This window comes from Artemia sp. Qi Xiang Cuo, chromosome 7, assembly GCF_049724085.1.
Source record: "Artemia sp. Qi Xiang Cuo chromosome 7, ASM4972408v1, whole genome shotgun sequence".
Classification (NCBI taxonomy): Eukaryota; Metazoa; Arthropoda; class Branchiopoda; order Anostraca; family Artemiidae; genus Artemia; species Artemia sp. Qi Xiang Cuo.
The window spans coordinates 82,100,851-82,124,618 of record NC_142800.1 but is presented as its reverse complement, the minus strand read 5'-3'; the positions used below and the strand labels follow the sequence as shown (position 1 = coordinate 82,124,618).

General features: G+C 37.3%; 1 protein-coding gene across 2 annotated transcripts in view; it reads left to right on the top strand.

Annotated features, from left to right (window-relative positions):
* Positions 1 to 23,768, top strand: part of LOC148950763 (recQ-like DNA helicase Blm) — a 225,769-nt gene that overhangs the window by 150,972 nt on the left and 51,029 nt on the right. For both annotated transcript variants that reach the window (XM_089091738.1, XM_089091737.1), the window contains exon 7: positions 21,918 to 22,113. In XM_089091738.1, coding sequence (XP_088947864.1) covers positions 21,918 to 22,113 — 196 coding nt within the window. The remainder of the gene's footprint in view (positions 1 to 21,917; positions 22,114 to 23,768) is intronic.

Genomic DNA, 23,768 nt, shown 5'->3' with positions numbered 1-23,768 from the left:
AAGTGGAGGCAATGGATAGAATTGCAGTACATCTGGAAGAGGCAGCAAGACGGCATAATAGTAAAATCATCTACTGGCAGGTTAATAAATTGAGAGGAGATAGTCAAACCGGACTTGTCTCAGTTAAATATATGAATGGAGCCACAATTCGTAATAAGGAAAGAGTTAAAGAGAGATGGGTAGAACATTTTGAGAATGCACTGAACCACGATAGGTATACAAGAAAAAATATAGAAAAAAGTGAAAATCTTTTGCAGTTTAGATAGGAAGAAAGATTTATTTTGTGAGGAAAAAAGTAGTGACATTACTAAAAGGATTAAGAAATAATAAGGACTCAGGTGCTGATAGTGTGGTAAAAGAGCTTCTTAAACATGGTGGTTATGAGGTTAGAAATAAGTTACTGATGATAATGAATATGGTTTTTGAATAAGGGCGAGTACCTAGTGATTTTAGGAGAACTTTGATTGAACCCGACTATTAGAAAGTTGATTAGCTTCAAAATTCTTCTCTAACTTTAAAATTCTAAAGCCTGCTGTGTGACTGGCGTTTTCCTAAAAACGAATTATATGGCAAATATTTTATTTTGTACTTATTACAATATTGAAAATAAAAATATAAAATTACAGTGAAATAAAATCTGGAACTGATAAGGCTTCAGTATATAGTATCTTTATGTATAAAAAATATTCGGTTTAATTTTATTAGTTCTTTCCAAGACTGTTTAAGTCACATATAGTTTTCATTAAAGCGAAAAAAAAATCGGCGTCCATCAGCAACTCCTTTAGTTTAGCGGTATACATAACTCCTACTTCTCGCTGCTGCCTGGTAATAGTTGGCGTAATACCGATAATTAGATCACACCACCATAAAATGATATGATGTGTCGTCTACGACGACCTTACGTGTTCGAACTTGAATATTCGTACAAGTATTGTCAATAAGAGACTGGGAAGTTTCGGTAACTGTGGTCAGTATACGGCATGCAGGAGGACATCCGGCGGCTAAAAAAGTAGACAGCATTTCCGATGCTACATCATAAGTGTGTAGATTGCTCGTACTATGGTTATGTAATAAAGATATATCAACATTAAAATCACCCATAATGATAGACTTACGGTATTTACGGGACAATATATCAAGACATTCCTGTAAAATCTCAGTGTACCTTTTCGCGCTTCCTCTTGAAGGACGATAACACACATAACAAACTATTCGCTCATGGTTAACCTCAATTCCTACCTCTAATATTTCAAAAAAGCATCTCCTTGTTCAATTGTTCCAGATCACTAGTAACTTTAATAGGTATTGATGACTTGACAAAAAGTCCAAGTCCTCCTTGCTTATTATTCTGGCGGTTTGTACACACGAACTCATAACCGGGAGTATTAACTAACGTTTCAGTTATAGAATTCAAGAATGTTTCACACAAACCAAACACGTCCAATTCACTAGACGAAATAAATGAAAAAATATGATCCAATTGACTAAAGAGATTACTGCAGTTCAGGAGCGCCAGCCGAAAACCACCCGGAAAATAATTGGTGGTGAATGGAGCTCGTCCGGAAGGATGCAAACTTTGTTTGCTGACCACGTGCCACTGGATATAGGGCTTAAACCCCTAACAAATCGCTCCAAATAGGGCTGCCCCAACCTCATGGGTGCGGGTGGAGCCCACCCCAGGATTTCTTAATCAGAACCCAGGCCTAGGGACGGCTGGGCTTGCGACCCTCCTTCTGAAAATAATTGCAATGAAAAGAAATGAAACTCAAGTATCGGATCTTATTGGTTTTAATTTATTACGACCTCGGCACGCCCCTGGACATCCTTTGGACCTTGCTGACCAAGGTGGGTTGAGAATAGCCACCTGGAATGTTTTAACCATGAATAAGCCGGGATCCAAAGGCTTTCTATGGTTGGAGATGCTAAGATGTGGGATCGACATACTTATAATGACAGAAACACATTTGACGGGAACAGACGATGAAGAAATCGCCCTTACAGGTCACAGGATGATTTGGTCAGGGTAAACCTCCAGTAGAAGCAGCGGTGTAGGCCTGCTCCTAAATAAGAAGGCAAAGAAATGCCTCATACCCCACAACCCAATATCGGATAGACTACTCACTGCTTGCTTCAACCACAAGCATGGGAAGATGTCGGTTATTGTGTACTACGCACCAACGAATGTCTCCCCTGAGTTCGAAAAAGACAATTTCTAATCAGCTCTGACATCTGCTCTACCCCGGATTTCCCCTCACGATGTTTTGGCTGTGCTGGACGATTTCAATGCAACTGTATCCAATTCCAGTAGAGCTTTTAAATCTGTATTTGGACCGGTTATCCCTAACTCTTTGAATGAAAATGGGACCAGACTCCTCCAGCTGTGCGCTATGCACTAATTGATCATTGCCAACACCCTGGTTCACAGGAAAGACATCTATAAGCCAACATGGTATAGCAACGATGGACAAACGCGGAAGATGATTGACTATATCAAGGTTAACCAAAGATGACGCTCATCACTTACAAATTGTAGAACATACTGTGGCGCTGAGATAGGGAATACAGACCATCGATTAGTTGCTGCGTCTTAAAGCCCAGCCTTCAGAACGGCGCCAGCCAAAATTAGACACCTAGAAACTAAAAATTGAGGCATTCCACCAAAAGTCCTCAGTTGAAATTCAGAACAGGTTTGAATGCCTGGATACACATGTTGACCCGGACACGTCCTGGCAGACTTATAAAAAGGGTGTACTAGAGGTTGCCACTAATACCGTTGGTCATATGATGTATTCAAAGAAGCCCTGGCTATCGCAAGAAGCACTGCAAATCATTGAACAGTGCCGAAAAGCGTGGTTGGCCGGAGGTATGCCCTCCTACAGACGGCTAAATGGGATTGCAAACATTATTATTGACCGTGATAAATAACAATTTATTGATAAAAAAGCTGAAGAGCTAGAAGATGCGGCGCGAAAAGGTGACGTTATGTCGCTTTTCAACCTTGTCAGAGATCTTAGCGATGGGAAATCACCAAAGATAGGCACAGTTAAAACCGTCTCTGGCGAAATGCTCGAAGATGAAAACGCACAACTTGATCGATAGAGGGAGCACTTAGCAAAGCTATTAAACGCTGAAAGAATCGTCGTTTATCCCAACCTAACTACATCCACTCAGCAAACAACATATACAAATCTACCAGGGCTTAGTCCTCTCTCAGTAGAAGAGATAAAAAAGCCCTGCGGAGAATGAAGAACAACAAGGCACAAAGAACCTACGGGATCACCGTTGAGCTGCAAAAATTCGGAGCATTGGCAATGCTACTTTGGCGCATATGATGTCCTCTCTTGTCTGGTCAACTAAATTGATACCTGAAAATGGAAGGAAGGGATAATCCTTCCTCTATGGAAGTGGAAAGGTAGCCGTAGCGATTCCTCGAATTACAGAGGAATCACCCTCCTGTCAGTGCCTGGCAAACTATTCACCATGACGTTGCTTGATAGGAGTATCCAGTTCATCCTTAAGTGCCGCCGGATTCAGCAAGCAGGTTTTATGCCCAACAGATCCAAGACGGAGAAGATATACACTATTCGCCAGGTCATTGAGAAAGCCCGTGAGTTCCAGCGTAGAGCATATATTACTTTTGTTGACTTTAAAGCAGCTTTGGACTTGATCGACCGTGAGTCCCTTTGCTGATACTAAAACGAACGAGACTCCCTGATAAATGATACTGCCTGTTAAAGGCACTCTATACTAGTACAAAAAGCCCCGTCCACGTTAATGGTCGCCGTAACCCACTTTTCAAAGAAGATACGTGTTTTAGTCAAGGTTATTTTGCTGCTCCTGAACTTTTCAACGCGGTGATTGATTATGTCATGGATCGAAACACGAATTGGCTCCAATTTGGAATGAAATATGGCGATAGAGTCCTAGCCGATTGCGACTTTGCAGATAATATTGCCCTGATATGCACTTCTGCAGTTGAACTCGAGGCAGCTCTCAATACACTGTCGGAAGAAGCCCTGAAAGTGGGACTACATATTAGCTGGCAGAAAACAAAAATAATGATCATCGACCCGGCATGAAATTCCGCCAACTCACCATCATTCAACGTTTTAGGGCACACAATCGAAATTGTCAAGTCTTTTACTTACCCTGGATCTGTCGTCTCGGATAACGGCTCAATTGAAATGGAAGTCCAGTCGCGCATCGCGAAAGCTGCGTCTATTATGGCTCGATTATGCCGTTTCTTGTGGTCAAAGCCCAATTTTAGCCGAAAAACAAAAATGCGGATCTACAACACGACCGTAACGGAAGTCCTTCTCTACGGTGCTGAAACTCGGCCGGCAGCTGCTTCTGTTCGTGATGCCATAGATGTGGTCCAGACAAACTTCCTAAGACGAATCGAAGGGATCAAGTGGTACGACTTTTTCTCAAACACCCGATTGCTGAACTAACGTATCAGACCCCCAGCTCTCGCCAGCTCGCCATAAGAACTCTACGGTGGTTTGGCCACTTAATTCGCATGCCAGAAGAAGCACCCGCCAGCATACTTTTCAATTTTGATCCTCCTCAACGTGGTTTGAAGCGCCCGCGTGGAAGACCCCGGTTTAAATGGAGGGACATGCCTTACCCTCTACTTCTCCGTGATCGGTACTGATCTCCAAGCGGCAGTCAAACTTGAGCAGTACCCTTCTAAATGGAGGCAATGAGTTTCATCTTTCTCTACGCTGGACCACCAGCAGGAGCTTTAAGTCAAAGTAAGTCAAGACAAATCATTGGGAAAAATATACTTGTTACTTGGTGAATTAATTACTTCCAAATCCAGGTATTCTGTTTCAGACGACGAATTAGAAAGACAATCATTAGGATCAAGCGGGCTATTCTGAAGAGAATCAGACCTATCAATCCCCTGCCGGCGAGCTGCATTCCTTTTAATTAAACTCGACTTACTAAATATCCTGGGTGGGAGTCTAGAACGGTGAGTGAAGAAGATAGCTGATATGATAGATATATCATCACCGGGTGGTTATCAGTATCATACTGTGTTCCTAAAAAACAAGAAAATACATGCCAAAAATTGAACCGTAAGTGATGCAAAAAATAAGGAAGAAAAAACCTAGAAGTTAGACACAAAACAAATAAATATTGATAAAAAGAAAAATCGCAATTTTAGAACATTCAACCACTACACCCACGTTATGAGGGAAAGAACTTAGTAAAGGAAAAGAAGAAAAAAAGAGATAAATACACAGAAAATTTACACAAGAAAGAACCTGCGAAGCTTCAGCAGGCGAGGCATTCCGCATCTACACTCAATTGCAATCAAATTTCAGAAAGGGAGATGTAACTGTACGTATGCATATCAACTTACTGAAACTAACTTATCAAACATACTATACATCACTCATTATCGATATTGACCCAAGCATCACGCTCGTTATTCTTTGCCTGGAGCCTTAAATCAGCCCCAGTATGTTGCAGACGAACGATCTTATTTTTCGAGTCCTTGATTGTTTTCATTTTCTCAAAAAGTTCAGCTCTTATGGCGTTCAAAGCTGGAAGTAGATCAATTCATATTAACATGCACAAATCTTTCAGTTTGTCTACAGATTTTAAAATTGTATCTACATAACGCTCTGACACCAACGATGTTATAACTGGGGGAGCTTGTTTTCTAGAAGAAGACGGACGTCTAGACACATTGTCGGGTTTGGGGTTAACCCTGTATGACCGAGAATGTGCAATATTCTCTGATAATGAAAGTTTATTTTCGATTAGATCTTTCATTTTCCTTTCGAGAGTCTCTCCTGGCCGTTCTTTCTCCAGACAGTGTATTACAAGGTTAAGTCGACAATCTTTAACTTCCAGCTGTAGAAGCCTCTGATTCACTCGGCCCAGTTCTAGGCTTTGCTCACCCAATTTAATCTCAAGTTCAGCAATTTTCTCGTCTTTTTGAGAGAGTTTTGAGAGAGTGCATAGCGACTGGACCATGCTAGTCAGACCACGGATTTGGTCTGAAAGGGCTTGATTATAGATTGTAACGGACTGAAATTTTGCCTCTATTTTCACGGTCAGATCTTTAACAGCTCGGCCGAGCGTTGTAGCATCAACCATCATGTTTAAAAACAGTAATTTTGCAATATACCGCACGCTAAGTAATTTTTAATGCATGTTTCGGAAACCTACTCGCAAGGGGGGCTTTTTCTCGTATTCCTACGGTCCCCCAATTTCAAACAGTTCCTTTAGATTTGTCAGGAAAACTCATCTAACACTTTTCGCCTGTGTTTCCTGCTTGCAAATTCCTGTAATTAAAAGATTCTGACGTCACAGCTATAACAATTCACTTATACACAGTAGCGGTTAAACTAGTTGGTTACGCAAGCTAAGCTGTTGACATTGTAAGCATGTGTTTTGTCCGACTGAATTGAAACTTAATTAGCTGTTAGCTCTTTGAACTCTAATTCAATACTATAATTCTTTTTTTTACCCTGTTATGAGTCCGAAGACCCGGATGAGTCTGCGAGGAGGTTTCTAGAAATCTTTGAACATGTGCTTGACCAGGCGTGCCCTTACCGTTGTCTTACAAACAGAAGACTTAAACAGCCTACTAAACCTTAGACTACATCAAGTATACTCAAGTCTATAAATGTAAAGAATAAGCTGTATCGGAAATACTTATCAAATTCGACTGGAGAAAATAAGCAAAATTTTAAGAATTATAAAAATACATTAACAAAATTAATTCGGGCATCGAAGCAGAGTTATTACAAACAAACATTCCTGGAGCCAGAAGGTTCGCCGAGATAGATATGGAAATTAATTATGATTGTCTGAATCGGACGAAACAAAATGAAATCCCCGAAGAAATGAGAGCAACAGATTGGACAACTGTGAAAGGCAAAAAAGAAGTTATTACACTACTTAACCGCCACTTTGCTACTATCGGTGAAATGACTTCAGCACCAACAGCTGTATTGCAGTCAGCTGTGGATACCGATTTCAAGAAGTATTTACCTCCATCGAATGACCTGTCAATAACTATTTCTCCTGTATTTTCTTCAGAATTATTGGCAAATACCAGGCTTTTGAAAAACGGAAATTCAGAAGGGCCGTACGGATCTACTACAAATTTACTCACGACGATTATCCCAGAAGCTGCGAAATGCTTAGCTCATATTATTAACCTTTGTTTTAAGTACGGCAAATTCCCTGATTGCTTTAAAGCTGCTAGAATAGTTGTGTTACACAAGGGAGATGATTCAAAGATCCTAAAATTATCGCCCAATTTCGATTTTATCGGCTTTTTCTAAACTTACTGAACGTTGTTTATATAATCGTCTGGTTTCGTTTCTAGGGAAAATTAATTTCTTTCTCATGTCACAATTTGATTTCAGGAGAAACCGTTCTGCCCAACATGCAGTTTTACTTGCTTCTAAGTTTATTCATGACGTTTTAGATAAGGGTGATATTCCAGCAACTGTGTTTTTTGACATCAAAAAAGCATTCGATACAATTCCCCATCGTATTTTGGAACACAAACTGCATCATTATGGGATAAGAGGGCCAACTTTCTCTTTAATTATGTCGTACTTACATGACCGGACACATTTCGTGGCCGACGGTGACTCCAAGTCAACAACAGTGCAGCAGTCGAACAACGTTGGGGTCCTTCAAGGATCTGTACTTGGCCCCTTACTTTTCTTGATCTATATCAATTGCTTGGGCGAGTCGTCAAAGGATCTCGGACTTACTGTGTTGTTTGCTGATGATACGGGGTGTAGTATCTCTGGACCCAATGACCTGATACTTTGGCAAAATATATGTTGGTCAATTGATAGAATTCTGTTGTGGTTTAAGTCTTATCGTCTGACAGTCAATTCTAAGAAGACGAAATTTATTATTTACTCTTGGACTTCAACTTCATGTCCTGGACTCCAGTCAGTTGAGGCTTCAAAGAACGTGCGTACTGAGCGTGTTAGCTTTGTACGTTACTTGGGAATTATCATTGATGAAAACCTGTCATACAAGCACCATATTAGCCATCTTCAGTAGAAATTAAGCAGAAATGTTGGAATGATGCGTCGCCTGAAGTTTATTTTTACCTTATTGCATTGAGGTTGGTCTATTTTAGCTTAATACATTCTTACCTTAATTATTGCCCACTTGTTTATTCCAATATATTTAGTAAAGGCTTACGAGTACTGAAATAATATGTTCCATCTCCCGTTTTGTTACCTAACAAATCAAGCACTCAGAGCACGCATGTTATATTGAATATCCTTCCAGTTAACTAATTTTTAATTTTTAGTCAGTTCGGTTTATTGTTCAGTATCGTAATAAGGCGTTGCCTGCGTATTTTTATGAATCTGAGCTATTACGGGTATTGGATGAGGTGAATTCATGTCGACAGTCCAGGAGGCGGTGGATGGTCCGTCAGCCGCTAGTTAAATTCGAGAGATCTTGTTTTTCAATACTACTACTACTACTACTAACAACTCACCGCAGCACCAAGCCGCCTGAGGCCAACACAGCTACGCACGCTCCTCCTCCATCCCACTCTATTCAAAGCCTCCCTTTTTACGCCCGCCCACGAATTTCCCATTTCCTTTACATCTTTCTTTATGACGTCCTCCCACCCCAGACGAGGACGACCTGCTTTCCATTTAGCCCTAGACGGTTGGCCGAAAAGAACAATCTTCGGCAATCTGTCATCCTTCATCCGCACAGCGTGCCCTAATCACCTCAACCTTTCTTTCATTACAGCCCTAGAGAGTGGTATTGAACCACATTTTTCGTATAGCCTAATACTTGAAATACGGTCAGTCAGCCAGGTACCCAGAACAATCCTTAAGCAGTTCCTCTGGAAAACATCTGGCAAATCTTCATCCGCTTTTCGGAGCGTCTATGATTCACAGCCATATTTTACCACTGTCATCACTGTAGCTTCTAATATTCTAATCTTGGTTTGCAGACTTAGCTTCCTATTCTACCAGACTTTTTTTTAACTGTGAAAAACCACCCTGAGCCTTGGCTATTCTACTTTTAACGTCTCCACTGCTCCCACCATCTTTACTAATAATACTACCAAGGTAAGTGAAGCTGCCCACCAGATCAATCTTTTCATTACCCAACTTCGCCGTTTCATCTTCGCTTACTCCCAGCCTCAGCGCCATAGTCTTTTTAACATTAATTTTCAAACCAGTACTATCCCACTGAACTTAAAAAACCTCTAAAACTTTATTAATTTTTCTCAAACTTCCTTATATGATGCTTAAATCATCAGTATAATCCAAGTCCATGAGACATTTTCCTCCCCATTTGATTCCGTTGTCTCCAATTGACTTTCCTGTGCTCCTTAAGACACAGTCGATCAAAATAATCCATATAAAGGGGGATAGAAAACAATCCTGCTTAACTCCTGATTTAATACAAAACCAGCTGCTAACCTCATTTCCTACCTTAACCGCAGCAGTGTTATTCTTGTTCATAGCACTATTCACTTTAATGTATTTGTCTCGTATACCATACAAGGATAAAACCTTTATTAAAGCACCTCTATAAACAGAATAGAACGCTTGCGCATAATCTATAAAACTGAGGACCAAAGGTGTTTGAAAACTCAGGCACTTCTCAATTATTAGCCTAAGAGTGAATATTTGGTCGACACATCCTCTACCTTTTCTAAAACCGCACTACTCTTCTCTTAAAACTTTGTCTACGGCATCTCTCAGTCTAAAAAGTATCATATTACTAAGTAATTTGCTACCTACAGAGACCAGACTAATGCCTCGATAATTATCACACTCACTTTTATCACCTTTCTTATAAAGTGGCTTAATTAAGGTTTTCCTAAATTCGTAAGGTACTTCCGCCTTTTCAAAAATCATATTCATAATCTTCAATAACTTATTTCTAACCTCAGAGCCACCATATTTAAGAAACTCATTTACCACCCTATCAGCACCTGGAGCCTTATTATTCTTTAATCCTTTTAGTACTGTTGCTAATTTCTCCTCTTAAAACAAATCTTCCTTCACATCCAAGGTATCACAAACTTTTTCATTTTCCTCTATATTTTTTCCTGAAACTCTATCTCGGTTAAGCAAGTTCTCAAAATGTTCGGCCCATCTCGCTTTAGTTTTTTCCTTATTGCTAATTGCGACCCCATTCCTATCTTTAACTGGGACAAGTCTGGATAGACTACTCCCTATCAATTTATTAACATGCAAGTACAATATTTTACTATTATGCCGTCTAGCTACATCTTCCAGGTCCTCAGCAATTTTATCCATGGCCTCCACTTCATAGCTTCTTCGTTCATATTTGAATGGTTTCTCAACTTGCTCTACATTCCTTTTGTTTTTATATGATCTATCACTCTGATAATTCTTGTATAATTTCTGTGTCTTTTCTATTAAGCATAAAGCTTTTCCATTAATATTCTTAGCTGCAGGTCTAGCTTTCTTCCCTAATACACCTTCAGCAACTTCACAACATATTTTTCTACAATTATTCCAACCATCTTCCACATTATCAAGTTTTAAACTCTCAAGTTTAGTATTCAACTGCTCCTGGAACGTTTCTCTCAAATTGTCATCCTGGAGTCTACCAACATCATAACTTCCCGGGAGGTAGTTACCCTTCCGATATTTCAGCTTTAAATTACCCTTTGACACTACTAGATGATGATCTTTACTTTTAACGTCAATAACAGCACTCCTATATACCCTAGTATCTTGTATTGATCCTGCCAGTCTTCGGTTTACTATAACATAATAAATAAGGTTTGCTGTCTTACCATCACGTGAATACCATGTTAACTTATGAGCCATTTTATGACCAAACACCGTAATGGTTATAACTAGATTGTTATACCTACAAAATTGCAAAAGTCTGTATCCCTTAGTGTTTTCTTTTCCTACACCAAATATACCTAGGCTGGGATACCATCTATCCCTATTTCCACCAACCTGGGCGTTAAAATATCCCAGTAATAACATCATATTTCTACCTGGGACCATGTCTATTTGCTCCTGTAACTGTAAGTAAAATTCATTTGAGTCCCTAGTATCTCCGTCAGTCGGTTCTACAGGGGCGTATACTACTATAACTGATACCCTGAACTTTCTAGTAAGAAATAGTTTAGTCACAGTATGGAATAAGTTTGGTAAAAATTGTAATCTATCTCTTCTCCTATCAACACTTAAAAATAAAATTAAGGAATGCTTAATGAAGATGTAATTTGTTAATATGTATGTGTATGTGTATATTGGTATATGTGTGTCTCTGCTTTTACATACATCTGTACGACTCCTTTTCAATGGGGTGTTTGGGGTGGATATGGTCCGTCTTTCCCTGTTGATGAGTTGAATAAAGTTAGTAATTTTTTTTTTTTTTTTTTTTTTTTGTGGGTTGAGGAGTCTGGAAAGGTGAATTACCTATTGTTTTGTATTTTATTTTAAGGGTAGTTTTAAATAGAAAATTGAAAATTTTGGTTTAAATCTCTATAAGTGGAATATTAGTTGAGGTACAATAAATTTAAATCTATGTGTTATGTGTGTTTCGTTACCGACTTTGTCGAGGTTTCTTCCTGTCGGGAATTTAATATTCATTAATAATAAAACCTTGAACCTTGCGCCAGTAACGTCGGAGACATATTGAGACAAATCCCATCAGCAGTTTAGTCTTTAAACGGTTAAGTCACAGATAGCTTTTTGGTCCTGTCAACCTTTATCATATGAGGTTCCGACCTATTTGTCATATACAGGTTATTTTTATATTCTGGCTAAGTTTATTAAATAACGGTTCATTTACATGTATTTCAACCATGCTTTTCATGGTTTCTTCTGGGATCATTGTAGGAGTGACATCCTCCTTCAAGGCACTCTTAAAGGACACGACTGTCCTCTTTTCATCCTTTAGTAGCTTGCTACGAGCTTCTTCTTATTTATGGTGTCAAAGAAATTCCTCCAATATCTCTTCTAAATTCCTTTTAAGAAGTTTAGACCTTCTGAATATGCTCCCCTTTCTCCTAGGTTATTTAATCAAGTTGCAATTCTCGGTAGTCGTCGTTGTATTCTTTTTCTTTCACTTAATTCTGAAATCCACTCACTTTTTTTGCTCTCCATCCTCCAATGCTGTCAGGAGATTCTTTTAACCTTTCTCTAAATGTTTCTGCTGCCCTGTCCAGGTGCTCTTTGGTTTGATCTGGGAAAGAGCCATCATTTTAAGTGACCTATTTTATGTTCTTTACTTCTTTTTTGGTACACATCGAAAATAAATCTCACAATCTTATTATCAGAGATCGATTCGAAATTGCTCATGCTCCAATTTCGAAGCAAATCACCTTGTTGGAAATATATCTTACAGTTCGTGGTGACAAACTGTAAATAATGAATAGCTCGAAAGTAGCTTAAGGTATCAAAGCTGGGTTCCAATTGGGAGAATTTTCCATAGAGAAGGAAGCTTCTTGATGTGAACTTTCAAGGGGAAATTTTACACTGGGGTATTTGCCAGAAATCTTAGACGAAATTCTTTTTATGTCTTACTTTTTCTTTGCCGACACAATTTTACACCTGGAGATGTTTTGGGGGAAATTTTCAGCGGGATGATAACTGTGTTGGCAATTTTCCCAGTTAGAAATTCCAATGACTGGAGTTTTCCTCGGAAACAACTCTCCATTGGGTGGAAGAGAGATGTCTAGAAAAAATAAAAATTCCACAGAAGGGGGCATTTCTGGCTGGATTTGAATAACGATCAGAAATTAGTCTTTTCTCCAAAAATTGTTTTGTTTTTACTTTGTTGCTGTTTAATCTAAAACTTCTTTTTCTCCTCTTGTTGTGAGAGTGAACACCAAGCCCTGGTTACACTAGGCAAGATTTTACCCGGTCAGGTAATTTAGAAGCTCATGTCCACTCTCATTTATATTCAAGCTGCCCCATAACGTGGGATACGTGTTTGCATCATATAATAGTTCATTCATTTATAACCAATAAATGAATATTATAAATGGTATTGTGGAGTAATATAAAATATAAACAAATAAAAAATTATAGCGAAATACGGAATTACGAAAAAACAAAAACAAGTTGACAATTTTTCCGAAGGAAGACGCCAACTAGGGGTTCGGTGATAGAAACATCATTATTAGTGTTCATAACCATAATGGATGCCACACTGGCTAGTTACGTGTCCGCATAAATAACACCGGAATAATTTTAAAACATTCTGTTAAATTAGAGATTTCTACAATATATATAGGAGCCACTTCTATGTGTAGAAAATCTCTTTTTCCCTAATAGATGGTAGAATCCAGATAGAAAATTTACTGCTGGAGAGCGAAAAGTATTAATAAGCAGAGCTAAACCCATGCTCTTTACAGGATGGTTTTCTTGGGAATATTTGTGGGAATTTCATTTTTACAACATCCCACAAGTTTGTTTACCTTCAGTAGTGGTGGCCTTTCATCGAGAGGCATATATACCGATCTGAATGTCAGATGTTCAAAGGGGATTATATTTTTAACCATTATAGCTACGAAATCCATAGATTAGTAATTGTGTCATTCTCAAAAGTTTAAGTTTTTAGAATTATAAATACACGCTCTGGGAACGATGCTTGGGAATCATGGAGTAAGATGTCCTTGAACTTCCCCGTCCCTTGGTTTGCATCTGCCCAGGGCTCCTGAACCAATGCTATGAATTTTTGCCTCCTTGCCAACAGCACCTAAAGTTTAATGAAACAGACTGTCAATGATGCGAATTGATTTACTAGCATTCTAGTCTTTTTACCTCATATACTGATATTGGATAAAACTGTGTTTTTGATGTTGGTGTAGCCTAGACCCGACTATGCCGGAGAGGGGTGGAAGTCGTATCTTCATTTGCACAAGATGGTTAGGCTGTTCTTTTATAACGTAGTTTAAGAAGCTTATGTCCTCTATTACCAGTTGAAAGTTGAAAGTTATAACTGTCAATTTTTTCAACTTGGATTATGTCAATGGCTAAATGAGCGTATCTCACATCTCCCCAGACATGGGACTGGTCCTGGTCACTTTCTCCCGCCAAAGAAATCCGTTAGAGGCCTGCATTATGCTGACTAGCCTTTCTGGAAGCATAGACCCCTACTATGAGGGTGAGGGATGGAATTCGTATCTTAATTTGTGCAATATGGTTGGGCTTTTCTCTTGTTAAGTGGTTTAAGAAGTATTTGTCTCCTCATACCCATTGGGAGTTGGAGGTTAAGCACCTCAGTTTCTTCAAACAGGTCTGCATCAAAGGCTAAATGAGTGTGTCTCACATATTCTTGGATACAAGACTGGTTTTAGTTGTTCTTTCGGCTCCATTGCAACTGAACCACCGTGTAACTGAACCCCAAGCAATTGAGCCACTGTAACTGAACCACCGTGCAACTTAACCACCTTGTAGCTGAACCACCATGCAACTGAACCACCGTGCAACTGAACCCTGTATAGCTGAACCCCCCTATAACTGAACCCTCGTGTAACTGAACCCTATTTAACAGATCTATCGTGCAACTCAACCCCCGTGCAACTGAACCCATTAAACAAAACCCCCGTGTAACTGAACCCCCGTGCAACTGAACCACCGTGCAACTAAACCCTCGTGTAACTGAACTCTCGTGCAACTCTACCACCGTACTTACTTTGGGTAAAATACAAGTCAGAAGCTTTACATGTTCAATCTCTTTGGAATTGTTTGCTTTTTAAAGTCATAATACAAATGACTGTCAAGATGATTAATATTGTTGTCACAAAAACAAGGAAAATTGGACGATACAAACTCTTAAAGTCAGATTTATTTCTCCTTTTTATGTCTGTGAATAGGGGTTCCTTTCGACCTGTCACTGTCTACGGGTCTAGGGGTTTATCCCCCCCTCTCCCATGGAAAAACCCTCCCCTGGAAAATACCCCTCGTAGGAAATGTGATTTTTCCAAATCGGAATATTTTATTTGGGTTCTGTTATTTTTTAGTTTAACTGAGAGGTGCTAAGGAAAGTGGAAAAAAGGAATTTATATGTATATCTCCCCCCCTCGATGCAAAAATGTTTTTCTCATGGAAAATCCTCCAGAAACTCTTTCCCCCTTCAGAAAACTCCCAAGAGAAAAATGTCCGTATGTTTCCCAATAACAAACAGTTTCTGTAAGCAATAGACAAATTACAAAACTTAAAAATGGTACTTTAACTTCTGCAACTTGTTCTCTGATTGTTTTGTGGCTAGGGAGAGAGGGGGATACTCAAGGGGAGCATTTTAATGCCAAAACGTCTCAACGCTCATTGAGCCTTCGGATAAATACAGAATTTGCTTTAGGGAAGAGACGAGAGGAGGATGGATGTAGAAATTAGTTGTAATCCCTGGGCATTACTAGTCTTTTCATACGTCGAAAGTGATTGGATATCAACCAACTGCAAGGGGTATTATTTTATTTTTTTTTGGGGGGGGGGATTTTCACGAGGAGGTATTTTCCAGTGGTATTTTCGTTAGTTGGTATTTCCCAGAGGTATTTTCCACCGGAAGTGTTTTTCCCTGGAGGGGGGGGGGCTGGTTGCCCACCAATCACTTTTGACTTTTAAAAAGGGCACTAAATCTTTAAATTTCCAATCGAACAATAATTCAGTCGAACAATAAAACGTGATTAACAAAAAACCCCACAGTCCTCGGGGCAAGGGCTGTAGGTTATTGCAAGTTCCCCATTGTTAAAATTTATAGATTTTGTAGAAGGGATGGCCGTATAAACTTTGGAGAAAGCTTATTCCCTTGGAAATTGAAATTTCAAGTTCAATTTTGAAGAATCAAAAGTAATCAGAGGACAATCAGGCTCTCCCTCTTAACCGCCATTTTCCCCTCAAATGTATCTGATCAAACTTAAAAAAAATAATTCAAAATGGTCTAAAGGTCAAATAATCTTGCCTCTGGGGTAAACAACCCCACCAGCAGCTCCTGGAGCAAGGGTTGTAAATTCAGCTAGCTGCTCAGGGTTACCACATGTGGTTTTATGGAAAATATTTTTGTGTGAACTTGGGGGGAGGGCTCAGACTATTGAAAATCAAAAGTTCCAAAGCACTTTTTAAGAGTTAAAAGTGATCGAAGGGCTTCCACCCCCCTCTCTTTTTCCGCTAATGCATCCGATCGATAATTTTGAGATGACCATTTTATTTAAAACAGATCAAAGGTTAAATAACTACTCCTCCAGGGTTCACAACCCCTAGCCCCTGGTACAAGGGCTGTAAGTTATGGAAGTTTCCTATTGCTAACATACAAGGTGTTTTTTAGCTGCAATCTCCTCCAAGACATCTGATCAAAATTCGTTATCTACATTCAAATAAATTCTTAGACCACACTGCTTTTCCATTTACGAAAAATTAAGCGAGAAAAACGGGTTTAAATTTCAACAAAGAAGTGAACAAAAAATAAAAACAAAACAACACTTTAATTAAAAAAAAAATTCGAAATATTTCGGTCCCACGTGGGGAGGATTTATCGACTGAAAATAAACTACGAAAAAAAAACAGTTCTTTTTAAAAATAACGCACAAAAAAAAATGACAACAAAACACGAAAAGAAAAAAAAGTAAGAACAACTCATATTATAAACAAACTTCAGGCACCGATGTTACTATATAAGAATAAAACCGAAGCGAATGTCTATAGTGAAAACAATAGGTCCTCTCAATATACAGTGGATAAATGGGAATCTATTAAAAGCGTTAATACTAATACCCCCATAGATAATTTTTTTTTATTTCTATAATTTCTCTGAAACTTTGTAAAATCCTATAGACGTATTTACAATTTTTTTTGATCAAATAAATTATTGTGATGAGGAAAGTCAAATACGTGTTCTGCTACAGCTGATTCAACCGTTTTCGGTTTTGATTATGTTTTAGCGAGCAATCTATGGCATTTTCATGCTGCTGTAATCTATTTTCTAAATTCTGCTGTGTTTTTCCTTCATAAAGTTTACCACCAGAGCAGGGAATTCTGTAAACTCACCTTTGTATGTTTCTTGGAACCTTGTCTTTTCCATTATTTTAGCAAAGAGCTTATAGTTTGTCCTGACTTAAATGCTGTTTTTATATCATATTTGTTTAGTTCTCTTCTTAATTTTTGTGACAAAATTGGGATATAAGACAAGAGTTATGTAATTTGTTTGTTTATTTGACCCAATATTACAGGTTCCATTTAATTTTGCAACATATGAGTCAGTTGGGTCTGAGTTAAGTTTTTTATATGTTGAAATATCCTTTATAATTGAACTATCATAATCATCTTTTTCTAGGATTACTACTGTATTCCTCTTTTCAGCTTTCTTTATTATTAGAAAATCATCTTTTTTCAAATCTTTTAACATTGTTTATCTTTGTTCTTAAGGTTTAAAAATCATCAAATTTTTCAAAATATTCACGACCCCAGTCTTTAATCATCTACATTATGAACATCTTTTGAAAACTTATGAATCCTTGTCTCATTCTTTGAAATTATTTCTTTGATCGGTGCTTTTTTAGGATTTAGTCCGAGTTTTATACTTTTCTCAAGGTTATTTTTTTTAGCTTTTGCAATTTTCTTCATACCTATGATTTCAATCAAATTATATCAGTTTTCAAAAATTCTTTTGAACACGTTTTAAGATTATTTAGGGAAAGATTAAACCAAAAATTTTTGCAATTAAAAAGAAAACATGAAAAACAAAAAATATCAATGTATAAGCCTAAACATTTCCCAGGCCCTGGTGTGATAAATTTAAGCAAAAAGGATGTAACTAAAGAACAAATAGAAATCCTTAAGAAAGATATAAAGTTCGGACTACATCCTAAAAAAACACCGGTAGAAGAAATAATTTCAAAGATTGAGACATGGATTCATAAGTTTTAAAAAGATGTTAATAATGTAGATGATTTAAGACCGGGGTTGTGAATATTTTGAAAATATTTTACAATTTTCAAGAAAACCTTAAGAACAAAGATATAAAAATGTTAAAAGATTTAAAAAAAATGATTTTCTAATAATAACGAAAGCTGATAAGAGCAATATGGTAGTAATCCTAGAAAAAGATTATTATGATAGTAAAATAGAAGCAATTCTAAAGGATATTTCAACATGTAAGAAACTTAACTCAGACCCAACTGAATCTTATGTATCAAAATTAAGAAAGGATCTAGAAGGCCTTAAAACTAAAGGAAGTATCACACCACAGATGTATTACAAATTCTTTTCGAAAGGCTAAGTCTGACCAAGAATATATGGCCTGCCAAAAATACATAATTTAGGTATTCCTCTAAGACCTATTGTATCAACAACTAACTCACCAACGGAAAAGATAGATAAATGGGCAGCAATGACACTTAAACCTTTATTATATCTCCAAAATTTGCATATAAAAAACTCAGAATTCTTAAAAGATAAATTTATAAATATTGAAATATCAGATGAATCTAGGCTATTTAGTTTTGATATAAAATTAATGTATACGTATATTAACTTTTGATAAGTCTCTTAGTATTTTATCCAAAAACTTGATGAACATAAAAATGAGATAGAAGAATTATCTGCGGGAATTGGAATAGAAACTACACTAAACCTAATTAAAATAACTAGCAGGTATACTAATAATTTCAAGTTTAGAGAGAAATTTTTCCATCAAATTAGGGGATTAGCAATGGGTGTACCTTTAAGTCCGCTTTTAGCAAGGATTTATGTGGAGTATGTAGAAACTTTAGCTATAGATACATATTTTTTTAAGCCTAAATTTTCTGGCAGATATATGGATGATGTTTTAGTTATTTGGAATTATGGGAATTCGCAAATTGAAGGTTTTTTGAAACAATTAAATAATTTGGGAGGGGAATTAGTTTTCAAATTGAAAAAAAAGAAAATGAGTTACCGTTTCTAGATGTTTGGATCCATAGAAACAACAATGAACTAGCTTTTTCAATTTACCGTAAACCGACTAACAACAACCTTTAGTTGTCTATCGCATCAGATCACCTGATCCAAGTAAAAAGGGCTGTAGTTAGATTTTTAGTTAATAGGGTTTTAAAATTAGCATTACCAGAATACATGAGTAGTGAACTAATTTTTATTAAGGATATTCTAATAGGTAATGGTTATCCCGAAAGTATAATTTCTCAAAGAATTGAAAAAAAATTTAATGGAACCTGTAATACTAGAAGAAGACAGGTTAAATCAACAAACAAATTACATAACTTTGCCTTATATTCCAATGTTGTCACAGAAATTAAGAAGACAACTAAACAAACATAATATAAAAACAACATTTAAATAAAGACAAACTATATGCTCTTTGCCAAATAATGGAAAAGAAAAGGTTCCAAGAGACATACAAAGGGGAGTATACAAAATTCCATGCTCTTGTGGTAAATTTTATGCAGGAAGAACACAGCAGATTTAGAAAATAGGTTACAACAAACAAAAAAATGCCATAGATTGCTCGCTAAAACATTATCAAAAACCGGAAACGTTTGAATCAGCTATAGCAGAACACGTATTTGACTTTCCTCGTCACAATATTTTAGTTGATCAAACAAAAATTGCAGATACGTCTATAGGACTTTTGCAAAGCTTCAGAGAAACTATAGAAAGAAAAAATATCTATGGGGGCGTTAGCATTAATAGAGATGAAGGGGATTTTAGGACAGACTCTATTTATAGTAGTTTAATTAAGGAGCAGGTAAAATATTCAACCAGTAGTGATTTGCATAATTGTCCTGGAACAAGTGATAACCTTGTGAACAAAAGTCAGAATGAGGTCAAAGCTGGAAAAAGTCATCGGACTGCAGCTAAAATACTAAATAAAAAAAACCTTTAATTTATAATTCATGAGTTGTTTATTAGCCTCGGAGATTTAGTTAGGGGTGATAGACCAGGGGTTTTGTGACCTTTTTGTTTTGTTCAAGTTAATATAGGCTTCACTTTTAATAGATTCCCATTTATCCAATGAATGTTGAGAGGAAAATGACCCATTGTTTACACTATAGACAGTCGCTTTGGTTTTATTCTTATGTAGTAAAATCAGTGCTGGAAGTTTGTTTGTAATTATAGTTGTTCTTACTTAATTTTTTTTCTTTTAATGTGTTTAGTTGTCGTTTTTTGTGTTTTTTGTGTTATTTTTAAAAACAATTTTTTTTATATTTATTAAACTTTTTTTTCGCTTTTTATATGTTGATAAAGGCTCCCGGACAAGGGGCCGAAATATTCGGATTTTTTTTTAATTTAAGTGTTGTTTTGTTTTAATTTTTTGTTAACTGCTTTGTTGAAATTAAAAGCAGTTTTTCTTGCTTAATTTTTGTTATCTAGATTCACAAAGGTCAAATATTTTAAACATATGTTTATTACTTAGAGTCCAGAAAGGTCTGATTTATCTGGAAAAAAGAGAAATAAATCAGCTTTATGGTTTGTGACATCGGATCTTCTTTTTTTGCAAAAATAAAACAAAGCTTTTTTCTGAATGATCTTGACAGGCGTTTATATCATGACTTTCAGAAACAAACAACTCCAACAAGGTTGAACATGTAAAAATTCAAACTTGTGTTTTACCCGGTGATATTACCTCATATTTTTACAATACTGAAAAACTGAGTTCAGTAGTTCAGTTGCACGATAGTTCAGTGGCATGAGGTTTCAGTTGCAAGGTGGTTCAGTCGCACGGAGGTTCGGTTGCAGAGTGGTTCAGTTGCACGGTGGTTCAGCTACACGGGGGCTCAGTTAAATTGGGTTGAGTTGCACGGGGGCTTAGTTACACGAGGGTTTAGTCAGACGGGGCTCAGTTGCTTCAGTTACAAGAGGGTTAAGTTGCACAGGGGTTCGGTTATGCAGGGGTTCAGTTGCACGGCCGATTAGTTTCTTGGTGGTTCAGTTACAGGGATGAGTTGTTTGTGGCTCAGTTAAACGCACATCATTTTTTTCCGACTCAAATCATCCGTTGCAAGCCACCGTAGCGCCAACTAGCCATTTTAGAAGCCCAGTCAAGAGGTATTACAAGTAGAAATGTTTCTACGGAGGTGCATCTCCTTGTGCTGAGGCCATGTTATCCAACTCCTTTTCAGCTCTGTATTTTTCCTGCATCGCTATTTAATTTATTCGTCATTTAATTCCTTGCTATTTAGGTTTTTAGCATTTTGTTTTCAGTTAGAGGGTGAAAACCTTGATTTACCTAACTATTGACTTCACTTTGCCAGTAAGAAATGAAATAATAATTACCTGTGTCATCCGCTGTCATCAGATCACTAACAGCTCAACTACCCTTATTGATACCATATGCTTGCTCGCATATGGTGTGTCTTAAGACCTGAATCTTACGATCCATTTTTTCAAACTGACACGATTGCGAGGGTTCAAAGATTTTTTTTTACCATCTAAGAACTGAAACAAATGTAGTGACTGAGATGGTGGATTCTATCGTTTTGACCCAGACCGTTCTTATTCCCAATTTTAGCTGTTACTTGACCTAAACGATATTTTATGCAGTCTGGATGATTTCTTTGCCTCTCTTGGAGGCTGTGAAATGCCATTTTTATTTATGTTACATCCAGGCTATGCTTGGGAAGAAAAAGCTGAGGCTTGAAATTAGAGATCAGTAGATTCAAAATGCGGGTTCTCAACATTCAGCTCAGGCTAACTTCTTAAGGGTATATGTATGCCAAAAAATTCGTTTTTTGGCCAGTATGTTCTAATTTGCTTCGTGAAGTGTATCTCTCACCCTCTCTGTCTCTCTCTCTGTCTGTCTGTCTGTCTGTCTGTCTCTCTCTTTTTCTCTCTCTCTCTCATTTTCTCTCTCTCTCTCTCTCTCTCTCTCTCTCTCTCTCTCTCTCTCGCCCTTTCTCTCTCGCACTTTCTCTCTCACCCTTTCTCTCTCTCTTGTACAATGTATCTTTTCCACTTCAGGTTGTTTGTGCTACCATGGCCTTTGGAATGGGTATAGACAAACCTGATGTAAGATATGTCATACATTTTTCAATTCCTAAATCAATTGAGGGCTATTATCAAGAATCTGGAAGAGCGGGACGTGATGGTGGTCCAGCTAATTGTATACTATATTATTCGTTCAGTGACGTTACCAGAATCAGGAGTGTGATTGAACGTGAGTAATTCTAAAATTTGTTGTTTAGGTAATTAGTTTCGGAGGAATACATTTTAACTGGATTCAAATAAAATTGGCGATGATGGAATATCATCCACACTATTTAATTTTTTTTTCTTAAAAAAGAAGGAAAAAGAAGTTGCTCGGTCCTTGCATTTCGGAATGCTATGCAAGTTAAGTCTAATATCCAGAACTATGAAGTAAATAAAACAATGAAGATCCAGAGATGAATCTAGATCGGAACGTTACTGAATAATGAGGGTTGTTTTACTTAAGTATTGTCTTCTTTTCTGTAAAGTAAACATTGTCACTTTTTGCCTTGGGTGCAACACACACAATGTTACTATGACGTGTAGGAGCTATTAAAGATTGCTTCATACTTTTTTAAAATGGGTCAGGGTAGTATCCTGGATGTCAATTTAGTGGGGGGCTGGATATTTTACTTACTGAGAAAAGGTTTATTATTTAGTTTCAACTAGTTATCATGTAAACAGTAAGAATATCCATTTGTATTATTTAATTTTTCATGAGAGGTGAGTGTCAAGTCCTTGCACCCCAACCCCCTTCTTCCCCTGAAAATAGCCTTGAAACAGAATGCCTAGGAACAGAGATTTTTTTTTATCTTCATTTCTATTACAAAGTAGGTTTCTTTTTGGTAATAACAATTGTGATTGAAAAATGGGATGAACACTGCTGAAAAGAACGGGAGATGGGCTTGTTATCCATAACCAATCTGGCCCAAAGCCTTTACCCCCTCCCCCCTTCCACCGTCGGTTCAGGTATCTATTGGTCTTGATGCTGCCATTTTTTACAAGATAACGAACCTGAATCTTGAAGTATCTTACGGGATTAGTTCTTTCTTTTTGCTCATTCAGATTTAGAACAAAAACATGTAATTATATTGCCAATTAACATGTGTGTCTATTTGCCGGTTTCGTTACATTTTATGGATCAAATATGCTTTTGCAAATACATCCAGCAAATTAAGACCTCTGATAGAACTGCTAAAAGCTCGTTTCAATATGCTCGGTTGTTGGGTAGTGTCACCCTTGGTGTGCTTAGACTGCTGCTCATTCTCGGTCTTCCAAAACTAAATATATTACCGTGAAAATGGTAGTAATTAGCTAAGAGTGGTTTGTGACTGGTGGGACTCTAAATCCATCACCTTCTGTCTGGAACCTTGTCACCGAGTTCTAATGAAAGGTTAAGGAAATATTAAGTCCAGCCAAGCAGTTTAGAGTCCCTTCCAAAGTTTAAGAGAAACTGATTCTAGAAGAAACTCAAGTTTGTCTCTGAGTGGTAGAAAGACAAAAGAAACCACAGCATTTAGAATCACGTTAAAAATCCTTAGATTATTTGTAAATTGCTAAATAAGTAATACTACTCATACAGTTTTATATCTCTATATACTCTTTGTACATTTAGTAGAAACTTTAGCCACTTATGGCAAAAGGGCTCAATCAGCTCAATATTTGTCTTTTTGTTACTTTAAAAAGCGTGTGTTTTAGCCAAGTGCACTGGCCAAGCCTTAAGTGCTTATAATCATTTATATAGTTTAAAACAAAAGAATATACCTGTTCTATGGAATTGTTTTTTTATACTTGAATAAAAAGTGTCTTAAAATTTGAGAAAATACGGTTTTTTGGGGGGAGGGA